Here is a 23186-nt window from a genome sequence, read left to right as displayed (position 1 = left end):
CCTATCTCCTTTCTGGAAGTCACCTCTATTCTTCATGCTCTCAGAGCAGAGCTACTGTTTAAGCAGAAAATGAACTGCCTTTATTATATTATGTTGTCACAGGTCAATTTGTGTTGTCCCATAGCACAGCAGATCCAGCCCCAGGGACAGCTCCATAGGCGTAGAGTAAGCAGGGCTGGGACTCCAGAATCTGGTAAGGCATGAGGTGGAACTGGGCTGAGAGGTAGTCTTGGGGCCCAGGCAGGCTGTTCTCTCTGGCCCAGCTGCAGCCCACAGTCTAGGTGAGGCCCAGGATGGCCTGGAGCTCCTGAGCCTTGTCGCCAGGCAGTGAGCCCAGTGCTGAATGGAAGCTGTCGGTGTGCTGTTCAGCCAAGAACGTCAGGAGCAGCTGCAGTGCGGCCTTGGTGTCTGGTTGGGGTGAAGAGAGAGATCCAGGGAGGACTGGCCCCCAACCCCTAGATGCCCAGACCCTCTGAGCCTTGCTGCTTCTTGCCTCCCCCTGCCCTGCCCATGAAGGCCACCCTCACCTGGTGGGATCTTGTCTTCAGCCTGAATGAGGCTGCAGACGCGTAGAAGCTCAGGAGCCACATCTACAACCTGTGGAAAAAGAAGGACCAACTTGGGCAGCAACACCCCTGAGCCCTAGGACTGGTGTGGGTGGTAGGGGCCAAGGAGACAGTCTCCTCCCACAAGGCTGCTGGAGCCTGACACGAATTCACAAGAATCCAAGATAATTGTAAAACATGAGAAGGACCCATGAAACACCATGATGATTATTTTAGGGGTGGGAGTGGAGAGGATTAGGGGATTGTGACTAAAGATTGAAATCATGACCTCAAAATCAAAAGCCCAAACACCCTCCACCAACACAGTAATTTCTAAAGGTACACACAAAGGTGAAAGACAGGAACACTAGGACATCAGTCCAAACCTAGCTACTTGGTGCAGTCAAATCTCAACAGAAAGCAAAGCTGTTCTGACTGGAATGGATGGTGAGGTGGCCCAGACTGGTACCCAAGCTCCATGAAGCATAGCCTGAAAGAGCCCTGTTCTAGGAAACAAGCCTAGTGGGGTTGTGGCTAATGGATCAAACCAGAAGAGGGAGGCTCCCTGAGGAAAAATGCTATGTGGTGAGAGTATGTTGTCGAAGGCCAACTCTGCCTATCACTGAGAAGTAGCTCTGCTCAGAGCAGGAAGAACAGCACTTCCACTCACATGATAGGCCTGGCTATCAATCCTTGCAGATCAATGAGAAAGCAGAATAGGGAGTGTCAAAGGGCAGCTTAAACCACCATTCTGCATCACCTACAACTGAGGCCAACTCTGCCTATCACTGAAAAGGGATCATTAAGATCCCCTGAGGGCTCCAGCACTGGGGTTACCTGTTCAGGGCTGTTCTGGTACAGGAAGCTGAAGAGGTGTCCTATGGTGACCCACTCCTCCAAGTCCTCCTTCAGGGGCAGGGCGTGCAGCAGAGCAGCCAGCACCTGGACAGACAGACGGCTCTGGTCTCTTGCCCTGCACCCTCCTCAGCTTCCTACCACTGCCCAATGCCCCTATCCCTCACCTGGGGCTCTGGTTTCCTTGTGGGACTGGCCATCAGTAGGCGGGCCAGTGCCCCACAAATGTTATCATGAACACGATCATGGCGCTCCCGTGCCAGGAGGGGCAAGAGGAGCCCCACCAGCTTGGAGAAGTATCTGATCCGTGGTCAAGGAAAAGGCACACTCTCATCCCCAAACCCAGGGACACTCTCCCAATCCCACCCCAGCCACTTTTATAAGCTGAGGATACTCCTGGGCAGGGCGGCCCCCATGCTCGGCCAACACGCCCAGCCCAAAGATGGCATTGCTCCGCACTTCGGGGTCTGTCTCCCGGGCGGCGCTCAGCAGCACGGGGAGCAGGCGGGACACAAACTGGGCTGAGGCAGCACCCAGGCCCTGAATGGACTCCGCCAGCGTCCCCACTGCAAAGGACTTCTCTGCCACTGTGCAGCCCTGTTTCTGATGGGAGGAGTGCACATCAGCCTGGGACTGGGACAGAATGGGGGCGCTGGGCAGAATGGGGTTTGAAGCCAGAGGGTAGAGCACTCACCGTCTTGCAGAGCAATAATGGCAAGAACCCAGCAAAGAAGGGGGCAAAAGTGTCTCCCCCTGCTGCAGCTGCCAGGGCAGGAATGGCCTCACCCGCGTACTCGAGCAACATGGCATCGTATTCAGCCTGTGGGGCCAGGTGAGGGCTGGAGCGCCAGGGCCAGCTCTGTGACTGGCACCTCCCACCACGCTCCTCCACTGCTGAAGGCGGTCCCTCCCCGGCTGGGCTTTTTGTAGCCCAGCTTTTTTTCTTGGCCCTCCTACTCTCATCTACCAATCCAAGCCCACCCTAAATCCCCACCTCCAGGAAGCCTTCCTTGAACCCCCACTGCCTGAGTGGGAGCGGGGTTGTATCATTCAGAACCATTACCAATCTTTTAGTAGCCCTGGCTCCCCTAGGCCAAGCCCAAGTGCACTGTCCACCCTGCCCTGGAGACTACCAGACAAATTACCTGGTCTCACAGTTTGCATCCATAGCTCTCACCTGGTCCTCGTCGTCGTCGTCCTCCTCCGTGTCCTGACAGGCTGTCTGTGGGAAGTAGCTCAGCTCAGTCAGCTCTCTTGCCCCTTCCCCTCTCCACTGGGTGAGGGCATGGGGAGCTGGACTTGTAGCCTCTGGCCATCCCCACCTGGGGCTGGGCCACCTCTTCATCCTGCAGCCCACCTGCCTTGCTCACCTTCCTCTGCAGCACAGCCTTGAGCATGTTGCAGAGCTCAGCGAGGCGCCCAGGGGGCTGCAATGTGAGGGTCCCACAGCTGCGCAGCACCCCAGTCAGGGCCTCCAGCACGGCCATCACCACTTGGCGCTCCCGCTCCCCGTATACTGCCTGCATGTAGGACGGTATCACCTGGGCCAGGATGACCTGCAGAGCTGAGGACATGAATGGCTGAAGTCCTGGTCAGGCCCTGCCCTTCTACCCCCCAACCTCTGGTTCCAGAGGCCCCAGCCTGGCCCTGGCACCCTTCTCACCAGCAGTACTGGGTTCTGAGGGGCAGCTTTGAGAGGTCTTGTGCAGCGCACAGCAGAACTGTCCCAGAGCCTCATGGGCTGCCTTTCGCACATTCAGGTGAGGGCACTGCAGGATGAGGAGGAGTGGAATGTGCCTGCTCTGTGCAGGGGGAACACAGGGCCCCTAACTCAGTGTCCACCCACTTCACCCACTGTCCACTCACCTCCAGAAGTTTGAATACTTCTTCAAAGACACTCTCCATGTAGGGAAGGAAGGCCACACTGTGAACAGACACATGGCCATGGGGAAGAGGCTCCCAAGCAGAGTACCCAGTGTCAGGGAACCCAGTGCCAGGGAAGGGCCGCTACGCACCTGGTGTTCACAGAGATCTCCCCCAGGGCAGCACAGGTGTCTTCCTTCTCATCGAAAAAGGCATTTTCCACACTGTACCTAGAGTAAGGTAGGGGGTTAGCAGCGATCAGGCACCAGCAGGAACAGGTCTGGCCCTGGCCCCCTGTCCAAAGCTAGGATTCCTATAATGGCACCCCTCCGTACCCTGAGATCTCTGAGTCATCCTCCTCTTCCTCGTCCTCATCCATGAGTTCCTCCTCTTCCTCTCCATCACTCTCATCATCAAACAGAAGAAAGGAGCTGCTGCTGTCGTACTGAGGCTGGACAGAGGAGGCACAGCAGGGACTTTGGCTCAGCTGGTTTAAGGAGATAAATCTCACCCCCGGCTGGCCTTCCCCAACCGCCCAGCCCTGCCATTCTGCTCACCACAATGCCCTCAGTGGAACGCAGCGACAACAGCATGAGTGTGGTGATTTGTGGCAGGTAGGGTGCCAGGCCCTCACCCATCAGCCCCGATAAGGCTGCAAACAGGCTGTACCTGGTGGAGGCAGGTGGAAGCTGTACAGTCCTGCTTACTACAGCCAGACAGGATGGGGGAGGCAGGGGAAACCTCTGGTCCAGAACCAGAGGACTGAGGTCTGGAGTGGGGACAAATGAGGCCTCACTCACGTGCAGCGCCGCAAGTCAGGGTCGTCTACCTGGTCACACAGGCCCAGCCCCAGCTGGCAGCATTCCTCAGCCAGGGGCCGCATAGGCTCCCCCACTGCTCGTGCCAGCACCCCCAGTGTCTCTGTGGGGGCAAAGACTTGGTTAGCACTGACCATGTGGAGCTGGACAGAGGAATGCAGGGCCAAGGCCTGGGGACCAAAGGTGGCAGTTGGAGGCAATTCAGAAATCCCACCTACTCATAGATACAATGGGAATGCCTTCTTCAATGGGCAGGAAGACACTGGGCTGCCCTGGGGAGATCTCTGTGAACAGCAAGTGAGCACCGGCCCTTCCCTGGCACTGGGAACCCTGCCTGGGAGCCCCTTCCTTACCCAGGCTCTGGATCCGCAAAGGCTGAAGGTCCTCATGGCCTATCACCAGGAAGTCCCGCAGGTGCTCCATGACGGTGGGGAAGTAGGGCAACAGGGAGGCCTGGGCAGCCGTAGCTGAAGGACAGAATCAGATGTGGGATGTCGGGGGGTGTCGGGACCAACTGCTACAGGCTTTCTGGGTGAACCCCGCGCCCTTTCTCCTGCCTCCTTCTCCTCACCAATGGCCCCCAGGGCGCTCACAGCCAGCTCCTTGGCCCGGGGGCTGCTGGGGTTCCTCAGAGGCTGCAGCATACATTCCATAAGCTCCGGAAGGTAGGGCTGCACTTTTGGCCCTGTGGGAAAGGGCACCCCTCTCACAACCAAACCAGGACTCCCCTTCTGGGGGTCCAACTGGTTGTAGGCTGACACTCCTTGTAGCTCTGCTACACCCTTCTCCCACCACAGGCAGCAGTTCTAGGAGTGGCATATCCTGCCCCACTTCAGCCAAAGCTATAGCTTTGTCCCCTACCTCGCACCCCTAACTGCCATCACTACCTAGGTTCTCCACGAAATTCTCAAGGGCATAACAGGCCCTGGATAGATGGTGCGTATGCCCAGGAGACACTGACTTCAGGTAGGCAAGGAGCAGTGGCATCACCTCCCGTGAATAGCTGCTGATTTGAGGCTGTGGGAGAGAGCGAGCCCTGAGTCAGCTCAACCGCAGGGCACATACCTTTACCTAAGTGCCAATGGCAGAGACATGAAGATGGTCCCTGGGACAGGTGGCTACCCACATGCAGCCCCGCTGACCTGTAGGTTATCTGAGAACTGGCCCAGGGCAAACAGCGCAGCATTACGCACAACTTGCGACGGGTCCTCCAGGCCCTTGCACACAATCTGCAGTAGTGGAGGCAGCAGTCTGGATGAGGCAGGACAAGAGAACATATTCTGAGGGGCAGGAACCGAGAGACCTAGGCTGAGCTGTTCTCCTGTTTCCCCTGGGAAAACCAAGGCTTTTTCCATCATCAGATGGTAGGTACCACCCCCTGGTCCCTACAGCTGGGATAGCAATTTATCTTTCAAATCAGAATACTTCTGAGATTAGAGGGTAAACATTATTGATAATTAGGCATGAATGACAAGCACAGGCCAGGACTACCATGGGCCATGTGGTCCTCCTTCCCATGGTCTACCCTCACCGTAAGACGGAAATAAACACCTCTGCCTGATGTGGTCGCTAGCTCCATCAGACAGCACAGCCAGTACCAGGAGCCCAGCCTTGCGCTGGTATGGGTTCTCACTCCGCAAGGCCTCTTCCAACATGGGCATCTAGGGGAGCACAGGACATTCTCCTGAAACCCCAGCACAAGCCTGCCCATTCTTGTGGCAACAGGCCCTCCATACCCATAAGGGCCCAAATGTCCTCCACCTTGGGGGACTAGGCACACCTGGGGGTAGGGGCACTGGGGTACCAGAAGAATGGAGCCACACTTACCAGCGGGGTAAAGAGCTTCTCAGGGGGCAAATGTAGTGCCAACATGTCCACAACCTACAAAATGACAGGGAAACTTTGCTGGCCCCCATCTCTGGCCCCCAACCTCCCACAGTCACCTAACAGCCTGCCCCACCCCCTTGTCTCATATCCCACCTGTACAGCAAAGTGCTTGGGTGTCTCTCCCACCAGCCCAATCTCCAGTTCTTCCTCCTCTGAATCCTGGTCCTCAGGATCCAGCTGGCCCAAGGGGGGCTCGGCAGCCATAATGGGGAAAAGGGTGTGCAGCAAGGAGGGCAGGAGACGATTCTTCAGTAAGGCCTTGAAAGGGAGGGTGGAAAGGTGTCCCTGAGAATCTGCTCCCCAGATGGACTCACATTAAAAATTCTAGCCTTCTAGGCCAGAAAGGGGTCCAGCAGGAGATTCCAAATCTCCCAGCCAGGAGCCAGGATGAGGACAGACCAAGTCTTTATATATATATATATACATATATATATATAAATATATTTTATTGATTTTTCACAGAGAGGAAGAGAGAGGGATAGAGAGCCAGAAACATCGATGAGAGAGAAACATCGATCAGCCGCCTCCTGCACACCCCCCACTTGGGATGTGCTCGCAACCCAGGTACATGCCCTTGACTGGAATCGAACCCGGGACCCTTGAGTCCGCAGGCCGACGCTCCATCCACTGAGCTAAACCGGTTTCGGCAGGACAGACCAAGTCTTAAGCATCTTAGCTATGGTACTTTAGATACTCCAAGATTGTAAAAAAAAACACCAAGAGTGAGATGAGGGATGGAGTGGCATTGTTTGTGTCAGAGGGCACTCACTCACCTTGCTCTTGACTTTGACCAAAAAGGTGAGGCTGCAGAGAATACGTACACGTACTGCATCACCCAGAGCCATGTTTCCAGCCACCTGTCCAGAGACTAAGGTGAATCAGAAACAGGCAAAAAAAAAAAAAAAAGTCCAGAACAAGCAGCAGGGGCCATGCCCACCCCAGGCTCACCCCAAGGCAGAATGTGAGGATCTCAGAGAGGTGGGAGGTGATGACAGGCATCTCTGACTCCAGCAATTCATCCAGGGCCTCCAGGGCCTCACAGGCCTTTGCCTGCCACACAGACAGACAAGTCAGAGGGTTACCATACTATCATTCAGTGGACCAGGCTGCATGCTCCTGCTCTTCCCTTCCAACAGAGGTCCTGCCCAAATGTCCTCACCTCATCTACAGAGATCAGAGTCTGCACGGCCGTGATGAGCTTAGGCACTAACATCCGTGCTAGAGGCTGGAGGACAAAGGATGAGTTGAGTCACGGAGAACATGATGCAGCCTAGTCTCAGGCCCCAGAAGCTGGCAGCTTCCTTGAAATCTGGACACAGGAGCAGCCCAGGTACAGCCCCCGAGTCTCCCCTCCCAATCGTTAGGAAGGACAAAAGGCAGAGAAAGAATCTAAAGTAGCTCTGTGTCCTGCAAGGGTAAGGACATAAAGGCTTGACGCCAGGGGGCCAGGGAAGGTGAGGGCCCACATCTCACCACATCATCAGTGCCGAGATAAGGGGCCATGGTGGTCAGAGTGCGCAGAGAGTAGAAGAGAAGCCCAGGAGAGCCCACCTCACCAAGGGTCTCATTCAGAAGCCGGAGAAGCTCCCGGTGGTGGGGTCGGAAGGCCTCAGGCCGGGAGGTCACCACTACACTCAGCAGCATAAGCCCCATCTGTCCAGGAGCAGGGATGAGAAGGAAAAACGTATGTGGTCTATCCAGCCTCTTGGACCCTCCCTCCTGGCAGCCACGTGACAGTACCTCTCTCTCGGGGATGTGGGGACTGTGGGTACTGTGCTGAAGCAGCTGCATGAGCTGAGGCCAGGCCTCCAGGCCTTCCTTCCGAAAAATAGTGGCTGAGAGCTGGGCCAGGCTAAGGCTCACATTGTGCCTGTGAACAGGAGAGATTCCCCAACCCCCATCATCCTCCAATACCCTCCCCTGCATATGCTGGCCCTGCCTCCATGGGGTGGCCAAGAGCGAAACTTCCAGGTGGAGACACATAAGACAGAGGCTCAGGGGGAAATCAACAGCATGGTGGGTGTATAATCTGGTGAGCTTGACCTCATTCATACTGAATTTCAGTTCCATTCTTCAGCAGAACATCACGGCACATTCTCAAGAACTTCCGTCTTCAACACACCTTTAGAATCCTTGCTCTACCCTGGGACTAAAACTGAAGTCCCTGCCCCCCAACTCCCAGCCTGGAGTTGAAAGAGAGGGCAGAAACCCAGAGTGGGCATCAGCCTGGAGCCAGTTAGGATCCGGGAGGAGGTGGCTGGGTCGGGGGGAACTTACTCTGTCTCTCTCTGGAGGGTCGTCAGGACCAGGGACTTGAGGCTGGAACACAGGGGCCGGCAGGTGTTTGGTCCTCTGCCCGCCCGTCCCCGCCGGGCCCCGCCGGGCCCCGCCCCCGCCCCGCCCACCTCTCCCGGTGCTCCGCCGCCAGCCTTCGCCAGCGGGTGTTGAGTCGTCTGCGGGTCAGCACGGCTGCGAACTGGCGGATCTGGGACGAGGAAGCAGGCACGTGAGGGTCTGGCAGGGGCCGGGCCCTGACCGGTGGCGCACTGTGGGGAGCTCAGCGGGAAGGGGAGGGCCTCACCTGGGGATCGGTCGCCGAGGCCAGTAGGTCGCAGAGCGCGGGCAGTGCGGCGGGGTCCCGAAGGGCGGTCTGAAGCTGCTCGGTGGCCTGAGGGAGGCTGGGGGTCAGAGTCGGGTTTTTCCCGCAACCTCCCAATCGCCCCGGTCCGGCCCCGCCTGCCCTGTACCCGGCGGATGCGCTCGGTGTCCGGCAGCAACAGCTCCCGCAGGATCTGTTCCAGGCCCGCGGGCTCCATGGCAGCAGCCGACCGGCCGTTACTTGGCCGGGAGGTGGGAGGGTCTGCACGTGGAGGCTCTGAAACCCACTTCCGGCGGAAAGGGCGTTGCTCCGCGACCCTCCCGTCGCCTGGGTGATTCAACTTGCTTCCCACAAGAGCTCCGGCTCCTCCACTTCCGTTGGGCTAAGCGCGGCTGAGCCGCGGAAACTGCGCCCAGCCGATGTAGGTTCCTCCTGCCGAGAGTTCCCAAGCTCCGTGGAACACAGAATTTCGTGAATTCCGGGGCCAACCCGGCTTCCTAAGGGACACGGCCTGTAAAGTTCCTATATCCAGACCAAACCCTCCAACTACAGGATCCTTTTTCTTAATAAATTTTATTTTGATAATTGTAAAAAGAAAAATCAAGACCAAAACTAAAGGCAACTTAAAAAGTTCAAATATATATTTCTTATATAATAGAGATTTATAATTTCGGGAACTTCCCAGGGAAGGGAGGCCCAAAGGGCCAGGGGAAAGGCAACAATGCCATCACACAATTCAGTCAATCAGGGGAGATGGTAAGAAATAAACGAAGCGTGAAGAAAGGGAGAGAAGAGCAGTTTGCCACCCAAAACTAGTCCATTTTGAGGTTAACATAGATATAACGGATGAACTTTAGGGAAGAGAAAAAGGAGATGGTGCCCAGCATGAGGAAGAAGATGTAACCAGTGAGTAAGGAGTAGCCAAAGAACTCCACTGTCTGTACCGGCCCTGACATGTTGGAGCGCCTGGCATAGTAGAAGACTGAGTAGAGGAAGATGAAGAGCCCAGTGGAGCCAACACTCAGTACAGATCGCCACCACCAGCGGTAATCCTCCCCTGACAACTGGAAGTAGGTGAGCGCAATGGAGATGCAAGCCCCCACGCTCAGCAGGATGGCAAAGACAAAGAAGAGGATGCCATACAAAGTGTACTGCTCCCGACCCCATACTGTGGCAAAGATGTAGTACAGCTCCACAGAGATGGCACTGTGAAGAGAAGAGACAAGACACTGCGTTAAAGGGCTGTGCACTGCCAGCACAGTGGCCAGGCCAAAAGCTAGCCATCACCCCTCCATGTTACTGCGTCACTTGTGGCAATTGGGTCCAATCTACTTTGCCCCGGGTTTCATAGTTTGTTGGGGATTCTTTTGCCTATGATCAGCTGCTTTCATTTTAAGAACATTTTTGATAGGTTGAGCGCAGGGATCTTGACTGTTTTATTTTCCATTGTATTATCTGCCCACCACTAAGAGGTACTCAACAAATTGAATGAGTAATCAAATGGGCTTTAACTCATATAGCATTTGCAAACACTAAAGTCAGAAATCAGGAAGCTGGTGAAAGGAGCAATTTCTCTGGAGAGCTTTACAAGTGAGACACCTCATATTTGTACTGATTCAAACTCAGTCCTGCTTGGAGAAAGGAGGAACCCTTTAGTGATCTCTTAATGGTACAGCTGAACCAGAGATTATCACTGATATTGGATTAGGGCATTGGGTGAGTGGGGAAAGGAAAAGTTGAGGTCAGGAACCTGAAAGTGATGGCCATAGGATAAAAGGGAGGATACCTGAAAGGCAGGAAGCCTCCAACAGTCATGTGGATGAGAGTAGACTTGTACCAGGGCTGAGGCGGGATTTCCCTGGCGATGTTCTTGGTTCGACAAGGTGCATCAAAGGGGTTAGCATTGTTCTTCCCGAAGATACCGCCAATGACAGTGAGGGGAAAGCCCACCAGCAGCCAAACCGTCAGAAGCAGCAGGATGGTGGTGGCTGGCAAAGCCTGTGTCGAACCATTGGCCCAATGTACTGAGTTCACCACACTCCAGGTCAGGAAGAAAGGCACTGCAAGGGTGGGCCCCCAGAGAGAGGGTCAGCACTAGGAGCTACATGCCTGGGGGCACCCACTCACACTGCTCCCAGGCAGATGCCACCCTTTCCTGTTCCATTTCTTGTTCCTTCTCTTACCAACACCCCTTCCCTCCCATCCATTATCATTAAGGATCAAGGCGGCGTTACATAATGATTTAAGACTGACAAATCCACCTGCCCCCAAGGGCCTGTCCTGCTGTGGTCTCAATGATTCCTAACGTGAAACATTCCTCCAGAAAGCCCTGGTTCAACCATAAATGTGATGGAATATAAATCAGACCTTCAGCATTGGGAACATGCAAGTTTTAGAATGCAAATTACTACTGCCTTTGAAAGGTTATACCAGCTTGAAGGCTAAAGTGTGGTCGCCCACCTCAAAAATAAGAAAGTTAAACCCTAGCCAGTACGGCTCAGTGGCTAGAGTGTCGGCCTGTGGACTGAAGGGTCCTGGGTTCGATTCTGGTCAAGGGCATGTACCTTGGTTGCAGCCTCAATCCCCATGAGGAGGCAACCAATCAATGTGTCTCTCTCACACTGATGTTTCTATCTCTCCCCCTCCACTCTCTCTGAAAAATCAATGAAAAAATATCCTTAGGTGAGGATTAACAAAAAAAAATATTAATAAAATAAGAAAACTAAAAAAAAAAAAATTCGAGTATCAAAAAATAAATTCAAGTGTTATCTCAATGTAATAGTTGAGACTACAGGCTCTAGAGTTAGACTGCTTGGGTCTGAAACCTGATTCACTACTTTTTAAATATATATATATTTATTGACTTCAGTGAGGAAGGGAAAGGGAGAAAGATAGAAACATCGATGATGAGAGAGAATTATTGATTGGCTGCCTTCTGTATGCCCCCTACTGGGAACTGAGCTGCAACCCGGGCATGTGCCCTTGACCAGAATCAAACCCAGAACCCTTCAGTCCGACGCTGAGCCAAACTGGCTAGGGCTGGTTCACTACTTTTTTTTGTTAATCCTCACCAGAGGATATTCTTCCATTGATTTTTTTTTTTTTTTTTTTAGAGTGGAAGGGAGAGGAAGACACAGAGAAACATCGATTAGCTGCCTCCTGCATGTGCCTCAACCAGGGCGGGGATTGAGCCTGCAACTGAGTTATGCTCAGTTTTTTGGCGAAGTTTGACACACCAAGCTCAAAAGGTTGCCCATCACTGCAAGCCAAACTGGCTAAGGCTGGTTCACTACTTTTTAGGAGTGTAATCTCAGACAAGCTACTTAACCTGCCTGAAATTTAAAATGGGGGCAATATTACCTACTTCATAGAGTTATTGTGAGGCTTAAATGAGATGAAAGCATGTTGAGTACTTACCACACTGCCTAGGACATTTTAAGGGCTTCATATTTTTAACCATGCAAAATAAATACATTCTTGTCTTTTGAATGGTTTTCTTATTGTTCGTTTGTTTGTTTTTTGTCTTCCTATTTTCATTCCCTTGGAGCCTCTGACTCTATCCCAGGTTCCATGATGTATTCTAAATTCCTAAGTTGGCCCACCAGGGAAAGGGTAATTCTCACCAGAGAAGAGACTGGTGGTAAGAATGATGTTCCACACCCAACGCTCGCCTCCGATCTGCCGGTAGAAGTGGCTGGACACATAGCCAGAGATGCAGCAGGTCAAGGCATACAACAGGATGGCTGCTGAGTTAATGGCCCCATGATGGTGCACATTGAACATGCCAAGCAGTGCCATGACAATAATGCCTGCAGGGTGGTAGTGGAAAATCTGTGTTAGGTCTCACCTATCCCTCTTATGGCAATTTCATAGGAATTAGCCCCCTTCTCCCGGACCCAAGGCCTCCAGTAAAACACTTATCTCCCAGTTCTGTTGTCCAGAACCCACAATTAGAATATACACATCCTTGCTAGAGTCATCTTACCCTTAGTCTGCCCCTCACCTTGGACAGATCTGCAGATTCTTTTTGAACAAACCACCTACTTGGATTTAATCCTTTAGAAATAATCACTGGTTAATTTTTATCACCTCACCAGTGCCAAGGGCCAGGAACTGGGCACCCACACCAAGCACAGCGCAGAGCAGACCACGGTATGGAGGGAAACGGAAGACATCTGTATGGATGATTTTCCAGCCATTGTCACCTTGGTCAAAGTCATCCCCAGAACCTGCAGAGGTTGTCTCCTCATCCAAGTTGTACCGAGCCAGGTCATTCCGAAGCACACGCATGAGAATGACAGCCACAAAACCCACCAGTAAAAACACAAGCACCATGGAATTAATGATGGATAACCAATGGATTTCCAGTGTTCGGGGAAAGAAACCACCATCATCACCACGGCGCCTGTCACTCCGACGCTCCACCGAAGTCTCAGACCAGCGCACACTGTAAGTGTGGGTGAGGCCTAGGAACTCATCAGGTCGTAACCCATCTAAACTGTGGGGCTTGACGTCCCGCACTGAGACATTGGCAAATATAATTCGATCTCCATGGAATTCCAGGTGAAAATCCAAATGGGTCCAGAGTCCTATCTTGTGGCTGTGCGGCAGGAAGCCACTCTCCTCCATGTAGCCCACAAAGCCACGGAGTGGCAAGTCGTCCACCACAAATTCAAAATAGTACAATTCCTCGATGGCCTGGCGCAGCTGTTCCACCTACAAAGAGCAAGTCAGGAATCAGACAAGGCCTCCCTAGCACAGGGTTAGAGAAGGGTTTTTCAACTTTGGCACTATTGACATTTGGGGTTGAATGATTCTTTGTTGTTGGATGATGTAAGATACATCATTCCTGGCTTCTTCTCACTAGAGTAACATCCCTCAATAATGACAATCAAAAATATCTCCAGCCCTAACTGGTTTGGCTCAGTGGATAGAGCGTCGGCCTACGGACTGAAGGGTCCCCGGTTCAATTCCCGTCAAGGGCATGTACCTTGGTTGCGGGCACATCCTCAGTATGGGGTGTGCAAGAGGCAGCTGATCGATGTTTCTCTCTCATTGATGTTTCTAACTCTCTATCCCTCTCCCTTCCTCTCTGTAAAAAAATCAATAAAATATATATTTAAAAAAAACTCCAGGCAGTGTTTGTCTCCAAATGTCCCTTGGGAGACAAAACTGCCCCTTGTCTAGATCCACTGGGTTAGACCCAACCAAATATGTTGTGATTCTCCAAGAGCAAGTATGACTTGACAGGGTTAAGATCTAGAAAAAGGAGAGAGGCAAGGTGTAAGAAGGTCTAGAGTAGATTAAGGAAAAGTGTCCAAATATAAGATTTGCTAAAGAAAATGGTATGACAGCCCTGGCTGGTGTTGCTAAATGGTTAGAGCATCACCCCATGTACCAAAGGGTTCGATTTCTGGTTAAGGGCACATTCCTGGGTTGTGGTTCACGCCCTGCCCCCCAATCAGGGCTTGTGTGGGAGGCAACCGGTCGGTGTGTCTCTCTCACATCAATGTTTCTCCTTCCTTCCCTTTCTCCCTCCCTTCCAGTCTCTGAAAAGCAATGGAAAAACATACCTAGTGAGGATTAACAAAAAGAAAGAAAATAGCACGACAGGGAAGTTAAGAAGAGTGTAAAGGAGCCAATTATGGAAGGGCCGAAAGGTAAGTATGGACGGAAATAACTATGTAGCAGTGATAGTTGGGAGCTTACTACCAGAGAGAAGCTTGAGTCAGGAGCCCTGGGCTCTAACATCAGCTCTGCAATTCGCTATCCATGTAGTCTTGAAAAGTACTATGAGCAAAGTACTATGTTTCTTCATCAACTGAATGCAAATAATACCACCTGCCCTGCCTGCCACATGGGGTTGTAGTTAAAATCAAATCAGATCTGCCCTGGCTGGTTTGGCTCAGTGGATAGAGCGTCGGCCTGGGGACTGAAGGGTCCCAGGTTCGATTCCAGTCAAGGGCATGTACCTTGGTTGCGGGCACATCCCCAGTGGGGGGTGTGCAGGAGGCAGCTGATGGATGTTTCTCATCAATGTTTCTAACTCTCTATCCCTCTCCCTTCCTCTCTGTAAAAAGTCAATAAAAATATATATTTAAAAAATCAAGTCAGATCTTTCCATAAAGATGCTTTGAAAACCATAAATGTGATGCACTGTTATTAGTCCCTGGGAGGGAGGGCTAAGTTCTAGCCAATGCAGAGAGACTGACCTGTGCAGAACTGAGCTGCATGTGGCACAGAATTCTCTTTTCCACATTCTCCCGAAAGCGAATCTCATACAAAGACTCAGCCATTCTGTCACCATCCAGCACTTCACCCAGGCTAAGGCTTTTGTGCCGTATCTTCTCAGGGCAGCAGACTGGAAGCTGATAGTAGTGGTAAGTCTCCTGAGGGTTATGGTAGGGTCCCACTTTGTTGACATACAGAATGACAGGGTCGCCGGCTTTGTAGTGTGTCACACCTGCCACCCCCGGCTCATGGCTTGTGCTCAGCAGCAGCATCAGGAGTGGCAACCACTGGCAGTTCCAACTTCTAGGGGGCCCTAGGACTGTCATCCTTAAGGCAGTGGAACCTGTTTGGGAGAGTGCTGAGGTTATGGAAACCAGCAATCAACTCATGACGCCCCAAGTCAAGCCTTTCTTTTTTGTTTTTTTAAAGACTTTCAATTGAGTGACGCTCAATAACTGCAATTCCTCCCATTGGCGTATCTGACCTTCTCTCAGAAAGCCATCTCCTGATCCCCTACACCACACCATGTCTCTGTCCCAAAGGCCGGGCTGCACCTCTGCTCTCTTGTCCTCAACCCGGAGTTCCCTCCACCTCCCGCAGCCCACCTGCTCCAGGCTGCCCTCCCCTTCCACGCCCCCGCCCCCCGCGCGCCCCAGCCCGTTGCCATGACAACGCCACGCGGCCTCGCACCTCCAGCACCTTCCCGCCGCAGTCCCGGGGTCCTCACCGCGCGGGAAGGGCTGGCCGAGGCGGCGCCAGAAGCCTCAGCGGCCCCGTAGCTGCCCTTGGGTTCCCGCTGGGGTCTGCCCCAGAGCTGCGCGCTCGCGGCGGCCTGCTGAGGACCTGGGGACAGACCTCCATGGGGTTGGCCGCCGCTGTGCCTGATCGTAGCGACTGCAGTCACACCACGTGGGACCCCGCGCTCCGCTCCGTGAAGTGCTCGCTCATGAGCTTTGTGAAGCGGCAGATCGGGCCCAGCTCCGGAGACCGCTCAAGGCTCAGCCTGCCTCTCCCTGGGCGGGGGGCCCTCCTGGCGATCGGGAGAGCAGCCCAAGACACGTCAGTCTTACCACTTCCGTTCTCACCCGCGGGGACCTCAGCCCGGCTGGGAGCTTCTTCCTAGATGTTAAAGGGGACTGCGGCCCCGCGGACGGTTTCCTGAGCTGGGCTGGGACCGGGTCTGGCCATCTGGAGAAGGACGCCTTTTCGGGAAAAGAGTCGTGGCCGGGCCGCCCTCCTGTCCCCGGGAAGGTTTGGGGCGGGGGCCTTGAGAGCAGTTCCCGCGTGCGCGCCCAGGGACTGTCCGGGACGTGGAACCCGGGCGGCGGCCGTGCCCACACCGAGTGGACGCCCCGAAGCGTTTGCCGGCTGCTCCAATGGCTTTCGCCACCGACTGCTGAGGCCTAGACCTGAGCGGTCATGGCCCCCAGCCCCGGCCTGGTGAGGCTTTGGACACAGCCCCCCCCCCCCCCCCCCCCCCCGGGCCCTAGAGCCGGGATCTCACCTCCCTCCTCCCGTCATGAACGGCCTGTCTTCCCGAGGCTGTATTGGAGGCCCCTTGCCGGGTAATGACCCTTCATGACTGACGATGGGTAAAAGAGCCAACTTTTTTAAACTTAAACTTCTTCTAACGCCACTTCTTCAAAATAGACTCGCCCAGGCCATGGTATTTTTGTGGAAGAGCCACACTCAAGGGGCCAAAGAGCCGCATGTGGCTCGCGAGCCCCGCAGTTTGCTGACCACTAGGCTAGCCTGAGCGGGGGCTGGTGTAGAGGTACACAGAGGGTGTCTGCGGGTTCACCCTGTGAATTGGGCAGTCTGACAGGGTTATTGTTAATTGCAGGTAAAGAATCTTGCCATTCGTTTGTCTCTTTCCTGTTTTTGTTCTTATTTATCTATGTGTATGTATTTGAACTGCTCTTAATTTTGTATTGCAGATTATTCAAGGTAGCTACCTTTAGGGGCATTTTCCTGGAAATCAGGCCCAGAGGCAGTGACTTTCCTCTGGCCACCTGGGAGCAACATGTAAGGAAGCTGAAAGTCCCAAGTGGCTTCTGGCCTGAAAAGTCCTTCGTTTACCTACATCTGCCCCCTCTGACCCAGCCCTCCTTTCTACAGGGGGTGAGGTTCCAGGAAGTAGGGGGTTGCGTTTTTTAGAAAATGAATCTTGCAGTTAGAAAAGTAGCTTAAGCCCTAGCCTGTTTGGCTTGGTGGATAGAGCTTCGGCCTGTGGACGGAAGGGTCCCGGGTTTGATTCGGTTCAAGGGCACAAGCCCGGGTTGTGGCTCCATCCTCAGTAGGCAGCGTGCAGGAGGCAACCGATCAGTGATTCTCTCTCATCATTGATGTTTCTATCTCTCTCTTCCCCTCCCTTTCTGAAATAAGTAAAAAAAAAAAAAAGTGTTTTGTTTGTTTGTTTGTTTTAAGTAGCTTAAGTGGCTTTGGAAGAGTTTTTGAGTTTTTAAACGACAACCATCGGTCTCTAAAGCCAGAAACCTGGGCCTCTTTCTCAATTACCATCTCCCTCCCCACCCCCCAGATCAGTGCCTTCAAATCCCTTCTGCTTATTTCACAAATATCTTCCAAATACCTGCTCTCCCTGGCTGTCTTGATTCAGACCCACCGTCTCACCTAAATTACCATGACAGCAGCTTATTAAAAACATAGGTATCTGGGTGCCACCAAATCAGGATTTTGGGGGAGTGGGCATCACTGTTTTTTAATAAGCTCTCATTTTGGTGCACACCAAAATTTGATCATGAGTATATAAGGTAAAGTCAAAAAAGCTTGGCATGGCCTGGCTGGCATAGCTCAGTGGTTGAGCATTGACCTATGAGCCAGGAGGTCATGCTTTGATTCCCAGTCAGGGCACAGGCCCAGGTTGCCGGCTCAATCCCCAATAGTGGGGGCATGCAGGAGGCAGCTGATCAATGATTCTCATTATTGATGTTTCTATCTCTCCCTCTTCCTCTCTGAAATCAATAAAAATGTATTAAAAACAAAAAAAGCTTGGCATGTAAGGTCACTCAGACCTGGACCTTAATTGTTTTTTTAGGTACATTCTTCCCCTTCTGTAATCCTAATCTGTATTCAAGTTAAAATTCTCTTTTCTTTTTATTAATTTTAGAGAGAGGAGGGGAGAGAAACATCAATTTGTTGTTCCACTTATTTATGCATTTATTGGTTGCTTCTTGTATGTGTCCTGATCTGAGATAGAACTGGCAACAGTGGCATTTTGGGATGATGCTCTAACCAACTGCTATCTGGCCAGGGCTCATGCTGAAATTCTAAATGTCATGTTCTCTCAAGACTGCAAGCCTCATGTGGTTCCTTTGCCTCAATTGCCCAATCTACCATTCCTTACCTGCCTGGAGACTTTTGAACAGTGCAAGCACCATCTTCTCTATAAAGCCTTCTCTTGCATCTCCTTCCATGCTTTGTTTGTAGCACTTTATCTCACTGTACTGTTATTTCTTATGTGTGTCTCCCTTGTTAATTGCTAACTCCTTACAGAAATTTATCCATTTTGGTATCCTCTGGACCTAGCAGTGCTTTTGTATATAGTAGGTAGCTTAATACACGTTCTTCAAATGAAGTGGGTAACTCCCCTCCACCCCTGCCTCCTTACCACAGTGCCCCGGACAATGATCATCTTGATAGATTGAAGATATGTAGGTCAGGTTGTCAATAAATGGGAATTTACCAATAGCCTATGGCATAATCTGTTATTGAAGTTTTTGTTTTATTTTGGAGGATGGAAGATAAAAGACATCTGATTCTTCCCTTGGTTTTTCCTCTGCATGCCCCCTTTCCCTCCCCCCAAATCTTAAATCCAGACAACCCCTTTATGACCACAACCTCTTGTCCTGGCATTCCCACCAAATTTGTTCTTTCATTTCACTGAGACCTAGAACCCCTACCCCTTCCCCTTTGGCTTTTTTCTGTCTTGTTTTCCAACCCATGCAGCATAGATTCTGCATTCCATCATTTTAGCCACATTCTTGTATTTTGTTTGTTTGTTTTTTTAATATATTTTAACCCAGGATCCTTCAGGCCGCAGGCCGCCACTTTATCTACTGAGCCAAACCAGCTAGGGCTGCAATCAATTTTTAAAAAATAAAATTAAAAACACAGGCAAGCCCTAACTGATTTGGCTCAATGGATAGAGCGTCGGCCTGTGGACTAAAGGGTCCTGGGTTGTGGGCTCAATCCCCAGTGGGGGGCCATGCAGGAGGCAGCCTATCAATGATTCTCATCACTGATGTTTCTATCTCTCCCTCTCCCTTCCTCTCTGAAATCAATAAAAATATATTAAAAAAAAAAAGAATTTGTACTTTATCCTAAGGAGAATGGGAACATATTAAATTGTTTTAAATGCAGTTGAGCATTGACCCAGGAACCTACAGGTCCCTAGTTTGATTCTGGGTCAGGTCACATGCTGGGGTTGTGGGCTCGATCCCCAGTGGGGGTTATGCAAGAGGCAGCTGATAGATGATTTTCATCATTGATGTCTTATCTCTCTCCCTTTCTCTCTGAAATCAATAAAAATATCTTTTAAGAAATTGTTTTAAATGGAATTAAATCAGGTTTATGCTTTGGACTTTAGGGTGAAGTAGAGTTCAGGGTCATGGAAGGCCAGATAATGCATTTCAGGGTTAAGAGATGGAGTCTACTTCTCCACACCTTCAATCTGAGTGATCCTTGTAACCTTGTAATTGTCTTTACTCTTATAAAGGTATTGAAGTGATGCTTTGTGATTTTAGAGCCTAACCTTAATTTGTGTCACTGTGTGAGGTAACTCAAGCTAGTCTGCTGGATAATAAGACCATATGAAGCAGAAACAAACCATCCCAGCTGAGATGAGATCACCAGATGAAACACCCAACTAAGTCTAGCTCAATTTGCAAAAATAAAGATGTTTTAAGTCAAAATAGAAAAATGTATGAATTTTAAAGTTAGATTCTTTAGAATTGCTTCTACAATACCTTTCAATTCTCTTTAATATTCTCACACTCATTGCCCTAGCCAGTTTGGCTCAGTGGATAGAGTGTTGGCCTGAGCACTAAAAGGTCCCAGGTTCAATTCCTGCCAAGGGCACAAGCCCGGGTTGCCGGCTCGATCCTCCCCCCCCCTCCGCCCCTCCCAGTAGGGGTCGTGCAGTAGACAGCCAATCAGTGATTCTCATCATTGATGTTTCTGTCCTTTCCTCTCTAAAATCAATTTTTTTAAAAAAATTCTCATACTCATGTGTTTTTCATGCTGGATATAAAATCTGGGAGCACAGGGTCTACTAGCCTTGTTGCTTATTTTATCTCAGTACTCAGCACACTGCCTGGCACATAGTAGGTGCTCAATAAACATGAATGGTTGAAGTGACCATATCTATGGAGGGAGGCTCACCAGATTGTGAAGGTGCTCCAGGAATGGGTATGTTCCAAACCACTTCATTCTCAAGCCTTGTGGCCAGTGGTGAATAGAAGGTGAATTGTGATGTGTGCGGAACATGGGACCTTGGGGAATTCCATAATCAAGAGGAGAACGAGTAACAACAGCTAGTGGAGACAAAGAATTGCTTCTCCCTTTTCCCCCTCCATGTTCCCAGTGGAGAGCTGAACCCAGCATCCCAGATTTGTGTGACTACACAGGCAAGCATTTGGAGACTTTAACTTCACTTTGGTACCCTAGCCCTCGGTGGCTCAAGGTGTTGGTTTTCTGAGCAGACAGGAGGCTCTTAAGTAGCATAGCTCCCTGCTCTCAGCAAGCCCAGCACATGGGGAAGGGAGACACCCAGGAGGCAGCACCAACCACTCCAGCCTACCGCTCTGTCATGGAGGAGTACGGTTATGAAGTGGGCAAGGCCATTGGCAATGGCTCCTATGGGACAGTGTATGAAGCTTACTACACAAAGCAGAAGGTCATGGTGGCTGTCAAGATCATTTCAAAGAAGAAGGCCTCTGAGGACTATCTTAACAAGTTCCTGCCTCGTGAGATACAGGTTAGAAAGGGGACAGGAAGAGGGAACTGGTACCAAGCTGCTTAAGGCTTCTCAGAAGAAGTATGGCTAGGAGGGGATGGGGCCGGAAACCCCCAAACCAGAACTGGTATAAATTCACTCTCTTTCCACTCACTCATTCACCGTCAGCTCTCAAAAAGGGCAAGTGCAAAGCACAGGGTTTGCCCACAGGCCACCAAACCCTCTTTTGTTCCTACTGCAAAGTTCTATGAAAGAAGCACTGAGAGAGCAGGGGGCTGGGAGCACAGCCACGGTTCTCCCTTCCCAGGTTTGATGGGTCCCTCTTCTGGGGCCAGGTAATGAAGGTCCTGCGGCACAAGAACCTCATCAACTTCTACCAGGCCATCGAGACCACGTCCCGTGTGTACATAATTCTGGAGCTGGCTCAGGGCGGCGATGTCCTTGAATGGGTCCAGCGCTACGGGGCCTGCTCTGAGCCCCTTGCGGGCAAGTGGTTCTCCCAGATGACCCTGGGCATCGCCTACCTGCACAGCAAGGGCATCGTGCACCGGTGAGTGTGCTGCCACCCGGACTGGGGCCTTTGGGCTCTCAAGGGGGGTTTATGCACATTTCTGCCGTTTTTTCTTCCTTTGACCTCCCTTCTCAGTATCTAGGCCCATTCATCCATATTTTTTAGTCAGCTGGTCAAGAACATTTAAGTACCCACTGTGAGTAAAGCACCTTATGAAAAGGTGAGCTCCCAGGGGTCCTCAGATACCACCCTCTTTCCTCTTTGGGCTCTGCTCACAACTTCATGGCTTTCCTTCCTCTGTTTTCTCACAATGGCATCTCTCTCCCACTATGCCTTTCCTCATCTCTAGCCTCTGACCCCTGGCCCTTCAGATCTGAGTCTAATACTAAGTCCTCTCCCTGACCCCCAGCTTTTCTGCTCCTTATAGGGACTTAAAGTTGGAGAACTTATTGCTGGACAAGCGGGAGAATGTGAAGATATCAGACTTTGGCTTCGCCAAGATGGTACCTTCTAACCATTCTGTGCGTAATAGCCCTTCTTTACACCAAAGGAACTGTTTTACCCACCTCAGCCAGACCTACTGTGGCAGCTTTGCTTATGCCTGCCCAGAGATCTTGTTAGGCTTACCCTACAACCCTTTCCTGTCTGACACCTGGAGCATGGGCGTCATCCTCTACACTCTGCTGGTTGCCCGTCTGCCCTTTGATGACACCAATCTCAAGAAGCTGCTGAAAGAGACTCAGAAGGAGGTCACTTTTCCACCTAATTTGTCCATCTCCCAGGAGTGCAAGGTGCTGGCTCCCCCAATAGTACTGAGGACTCAGGGATGGCCCACAGGGAGGGAACCCAACCTAGGCTTCCCAACCCTGGAGAAGGCTCTTCCCTACCAGAGCCATCTTGCGCTTTAGCCCCTGCCCTAGAATAGTGGGAAGGACTTAAAGGGCCAACCACTGGGCTCCGCACCTTAGATGTGAGTGGTGAGCAGGATTCACCTATCTTTTTAGGCCAGAAGAGGATTTTGCAAGGGACTCTCCCCCCCCACCCCCCCCCCCCCCCCAATGAATCCATCCTTCTCTTCCCCTCCAGGGAGTTAAAGGTTAAAGGCCTGGTTCTTCAGGATAAAATCAGGGCCAGCACCCCTTCCATCAGAGTGGTGTGATGGGCTATCCTGCTTCTTTCTTAGGTCCCCTGTTCATTGCCTGTGTGGCATAATGGGAGGCTCAGCCAAGACCCCTCTCTCCCCTGCCTTAGAACCTGGTCTTCCAGACGCTACGTCAAGCCACCAAGCGTGCCACCATCCTGGACATCATCAAGGATCCATGGGTGCTCAAGTTCCAGCCTGAGCAACCCACCCATGAGATCAGGCTGCTTGAGGCCATGTGCCAGCCGCTCAGCACGGCGAATCGTCGCCCATCCTTGGAAATCAGTATCTGAAAGTGGCTGAGGCAGGGGTTGAGAGAGGAGCAAAGCAGGAAGGGTCTGGGGCAAAAATCTTTTATACCAAAAATAAATCTAATTCTGATTTAGTTTCATCCGTTGGGGTCAAAGATATTTTTTCCTCAGGGAATCTTAGCAGGGAACACTGCTGAGGGTAAGAGGTGGATTTCTGCCCAGAGCCTGTGACTAGTAATCTTGACAGCTGTTAAGTCCACATTGTCATTCACAGTGTAGTTCATATTTGGCTCATGCGGGAGGGGGTGCTCAGACGAAAACATGCTTTAGGGAAGCTTCATTATTCTGGCTAAGAACATGTTCACTATTTTACATTTCTTTGCACTTTAAACGGTCAAGTCATAGGGTAGAGGCCCTAGTTGCTCTGTCTGGTCACGGCTCTGCCTCTGTCTATAGTCTAGAGCAGTGGTTCTCAACCTTCCTAATGCCGCGGCCCTTTAATACAGTTCCT

The 23186-nt window shown here is 51.6% G+C and overlaps 3 protein-coding genes across 10 annotated transcripts; 1 reads left to right on the top strand and 2 right to left on the bottom strand.

Annotated features, from left to right (window-relative positions):
- Positions 1-52: 52 nt before the first annotated feature.
- Positions 53-8967, bottom strand: IPO4 (importin 4). 2 transcript variants are annotated; one of them, XM_079768480.1, is made up of 30 exons: positions 8716-8967; positions 8550-8636; positions 8374-8453; positions 8246-8287; positions 7709-7838; positions 7442-7621; positions 7128-7193; positions 6917-7018; positions 6742-6825; positions 6062-6226; positions 5909-5962; positions 5633-5742; positions 5224-5332; positions 4969-5098; positions 4653-4766; positions 4435-4548; positions 4064-4184; positions 3821-3932; positions 3599-3714; positions 3416-3493; positions 3267-3324; positions 3064-3169; positions 2771-2964; positions 2578-2622; positions 2095-2220; positions 1795-2003; positions 1568-1700; positions 1383-1487; positions 528-597; positions 53-408 (listed from the first exon to the last, which is right to left on the bottom strand). In XM_079768480.1, exons 1-30 carry the CDS (start codon positions 8782-8784, stop codon positions 278-280), a joined length of 3240 nt encoding a protein of 1079 aa, XP_079624606.1. In that variant the 5' UTR covers positions 8785-8967; the 3' UTR covers positions 53-277. The 2 variants fall into 2 exon arrangements, with proteins under 2 accessions (XP_079624606.1, XP_079624607.1); XM_079768481.1 differs by having other exon boundaries at positions 1795-1997.
- A 218-nt stretch (positions 8968-9185) lies between these two features.
- Positions 9186-15646, bottom strand: TM9SF1 (transmembrane 9 superfamily member 1). Of its 2 annotated transcripts, none has more exons than XM_079768483.1 (6): positions 15526-15646; positions 14780-15141; positions 12662-13283; positions 12191-12376; positions 10354-10627; positions 9186-9773 (listed from the first exon to the last, which is right to left on the bottom strand). In XM_079768483.1, the coding sequence occupies exons 2-6, from the start codon at positions 15122-15124 to the stop codon at positions 9380-9382; spliced, it is 1821 nt and encodes a 606-aa protein (XP_079624609.1). In that variant the 5' UTR covers positions 15125-15141; positions 15526-15646; the 3' UTR covers positions 9186-9379. The 2 variants fall into 2 exon arrangements, with proteins under 2 accessions (XP_079624609.1, XP_079624608.1); XM_079768482.1 differs by having other exon boundaries at positions 15489-15620.
- Positions 15647-15656: 10 nt separating this feature from the next.
- On the top strand, positions 15657-23058 carry TSSK4 (testis specific serine kinase 4). 6 transcript variants are annotated; one of them, XM_079768485.1, is made up of 4 exons: positions 15657-16238; positions 21108-21322; positions 21711-22074; positions 22467-23058. In XM_079768485.1, exons 1-4 carry the CDS (start codon positions 16218-16220, stop codon positions 22725-22727), a joined length of 861 nt encoding a protein of 286 aa, XP_079624611.1. In that variant the 5' UTR covers positions 15657-16217; the 3' UTR covers positions 22728-23058. The 6 variants fall into 6 exon arrangements, with proteins under 6 accessions (XP_079624611.1, XP_079624613.1, XP_079624612.1 ...); XM_079768487.1 differs by having other exon boundaries at positions 15657-16363; XM_079768486.1 differs by having other exon boundaries at positions 15657-16390.
- Positions 23059-23186: the final 128 nt, after the last annotated feature.

The sequence above is a fragment of the Cnephaeus nilssonii genome (genome assembly GCF_951640355.1).
Source record: "Cnephaeus nilssonii genome assembly, chromosome: 4".
NCBI classification, from domain to species: Eukaryota; Metazoa; Chordata; class Mammalia; order Chiroptera; family Vespertilionidae; genus Cnephaeus; species Cnephaeus nilssonii.
The sequence above is the reverse complement of the archived record's forward strand: the minus strand, read 5'-3'. Positions and strand labels throughout refer to the sequence as shown.

Coding starts and splice junctions, on each gene's coding strand:
- TSSK4 (XM_079768490.1), top strand. CDS start 20,569: ATGGGGAAGGGAGACACCCAGGAGGCAGCACCAACCACTCCAGCCTAC. Junction 20,794..21,107: donor TCCTGCCTCGTGAGATACAG/GTTAGAAAGGGG, acceptor TTCTGGGGCCAG/GTAATGAAGGTCCTGCGGCA. Junction 22,075..22,534: donor CCATCTCCCAGGAGTGCAAG/GTGCTGGCTCCC, acceptor CCCCTGCCTTAG/AACCTGGTCTTCCAGACGCT.
- TM9SF1 (XM_079768483.1), bottom strand. CDS start 15,124: ATGACAGTCCTAGGGCCCCCTAGAAGTTGGAACTGCCAGTGGTTGCCA. Junction 13,284..14,779: donor TGCAGCTCAGTTCTGCACAG/GTCAGTCTCTCT, acceptor TGCTCTTTGTAG/GTGGAACAGCTGCGCCAGGC. Junction 12,377..12,661: donor GTTCCTGGCCCTTGGCACTG/GTGAGGTGATAA, acceptor ACCACCCTGCAG/GCATTATTGTCATGGCACTG.
- IPO4 (XM_079768480.1), bottom strand. CDS start 8,784: ATGGAGCCCGCGGGCCTGGAACAGATCCTGCGGGAGCTGTTGCTGCCG. Junction 6,826..6,916: donor TCCTCACATTCTGCCTTGGG/GTGAGCCTGGGG, acceptor GTCTCTGGACAG/GTGGCTGGAAACATGGCTCT. Junction 3,715..3,820: donor GTTCCACTGAGGGCATTGTG/GTGAGCAGAATG, acceptor TCCTCTGTCCAG/CCTCAGTACGACAGCAGCAG.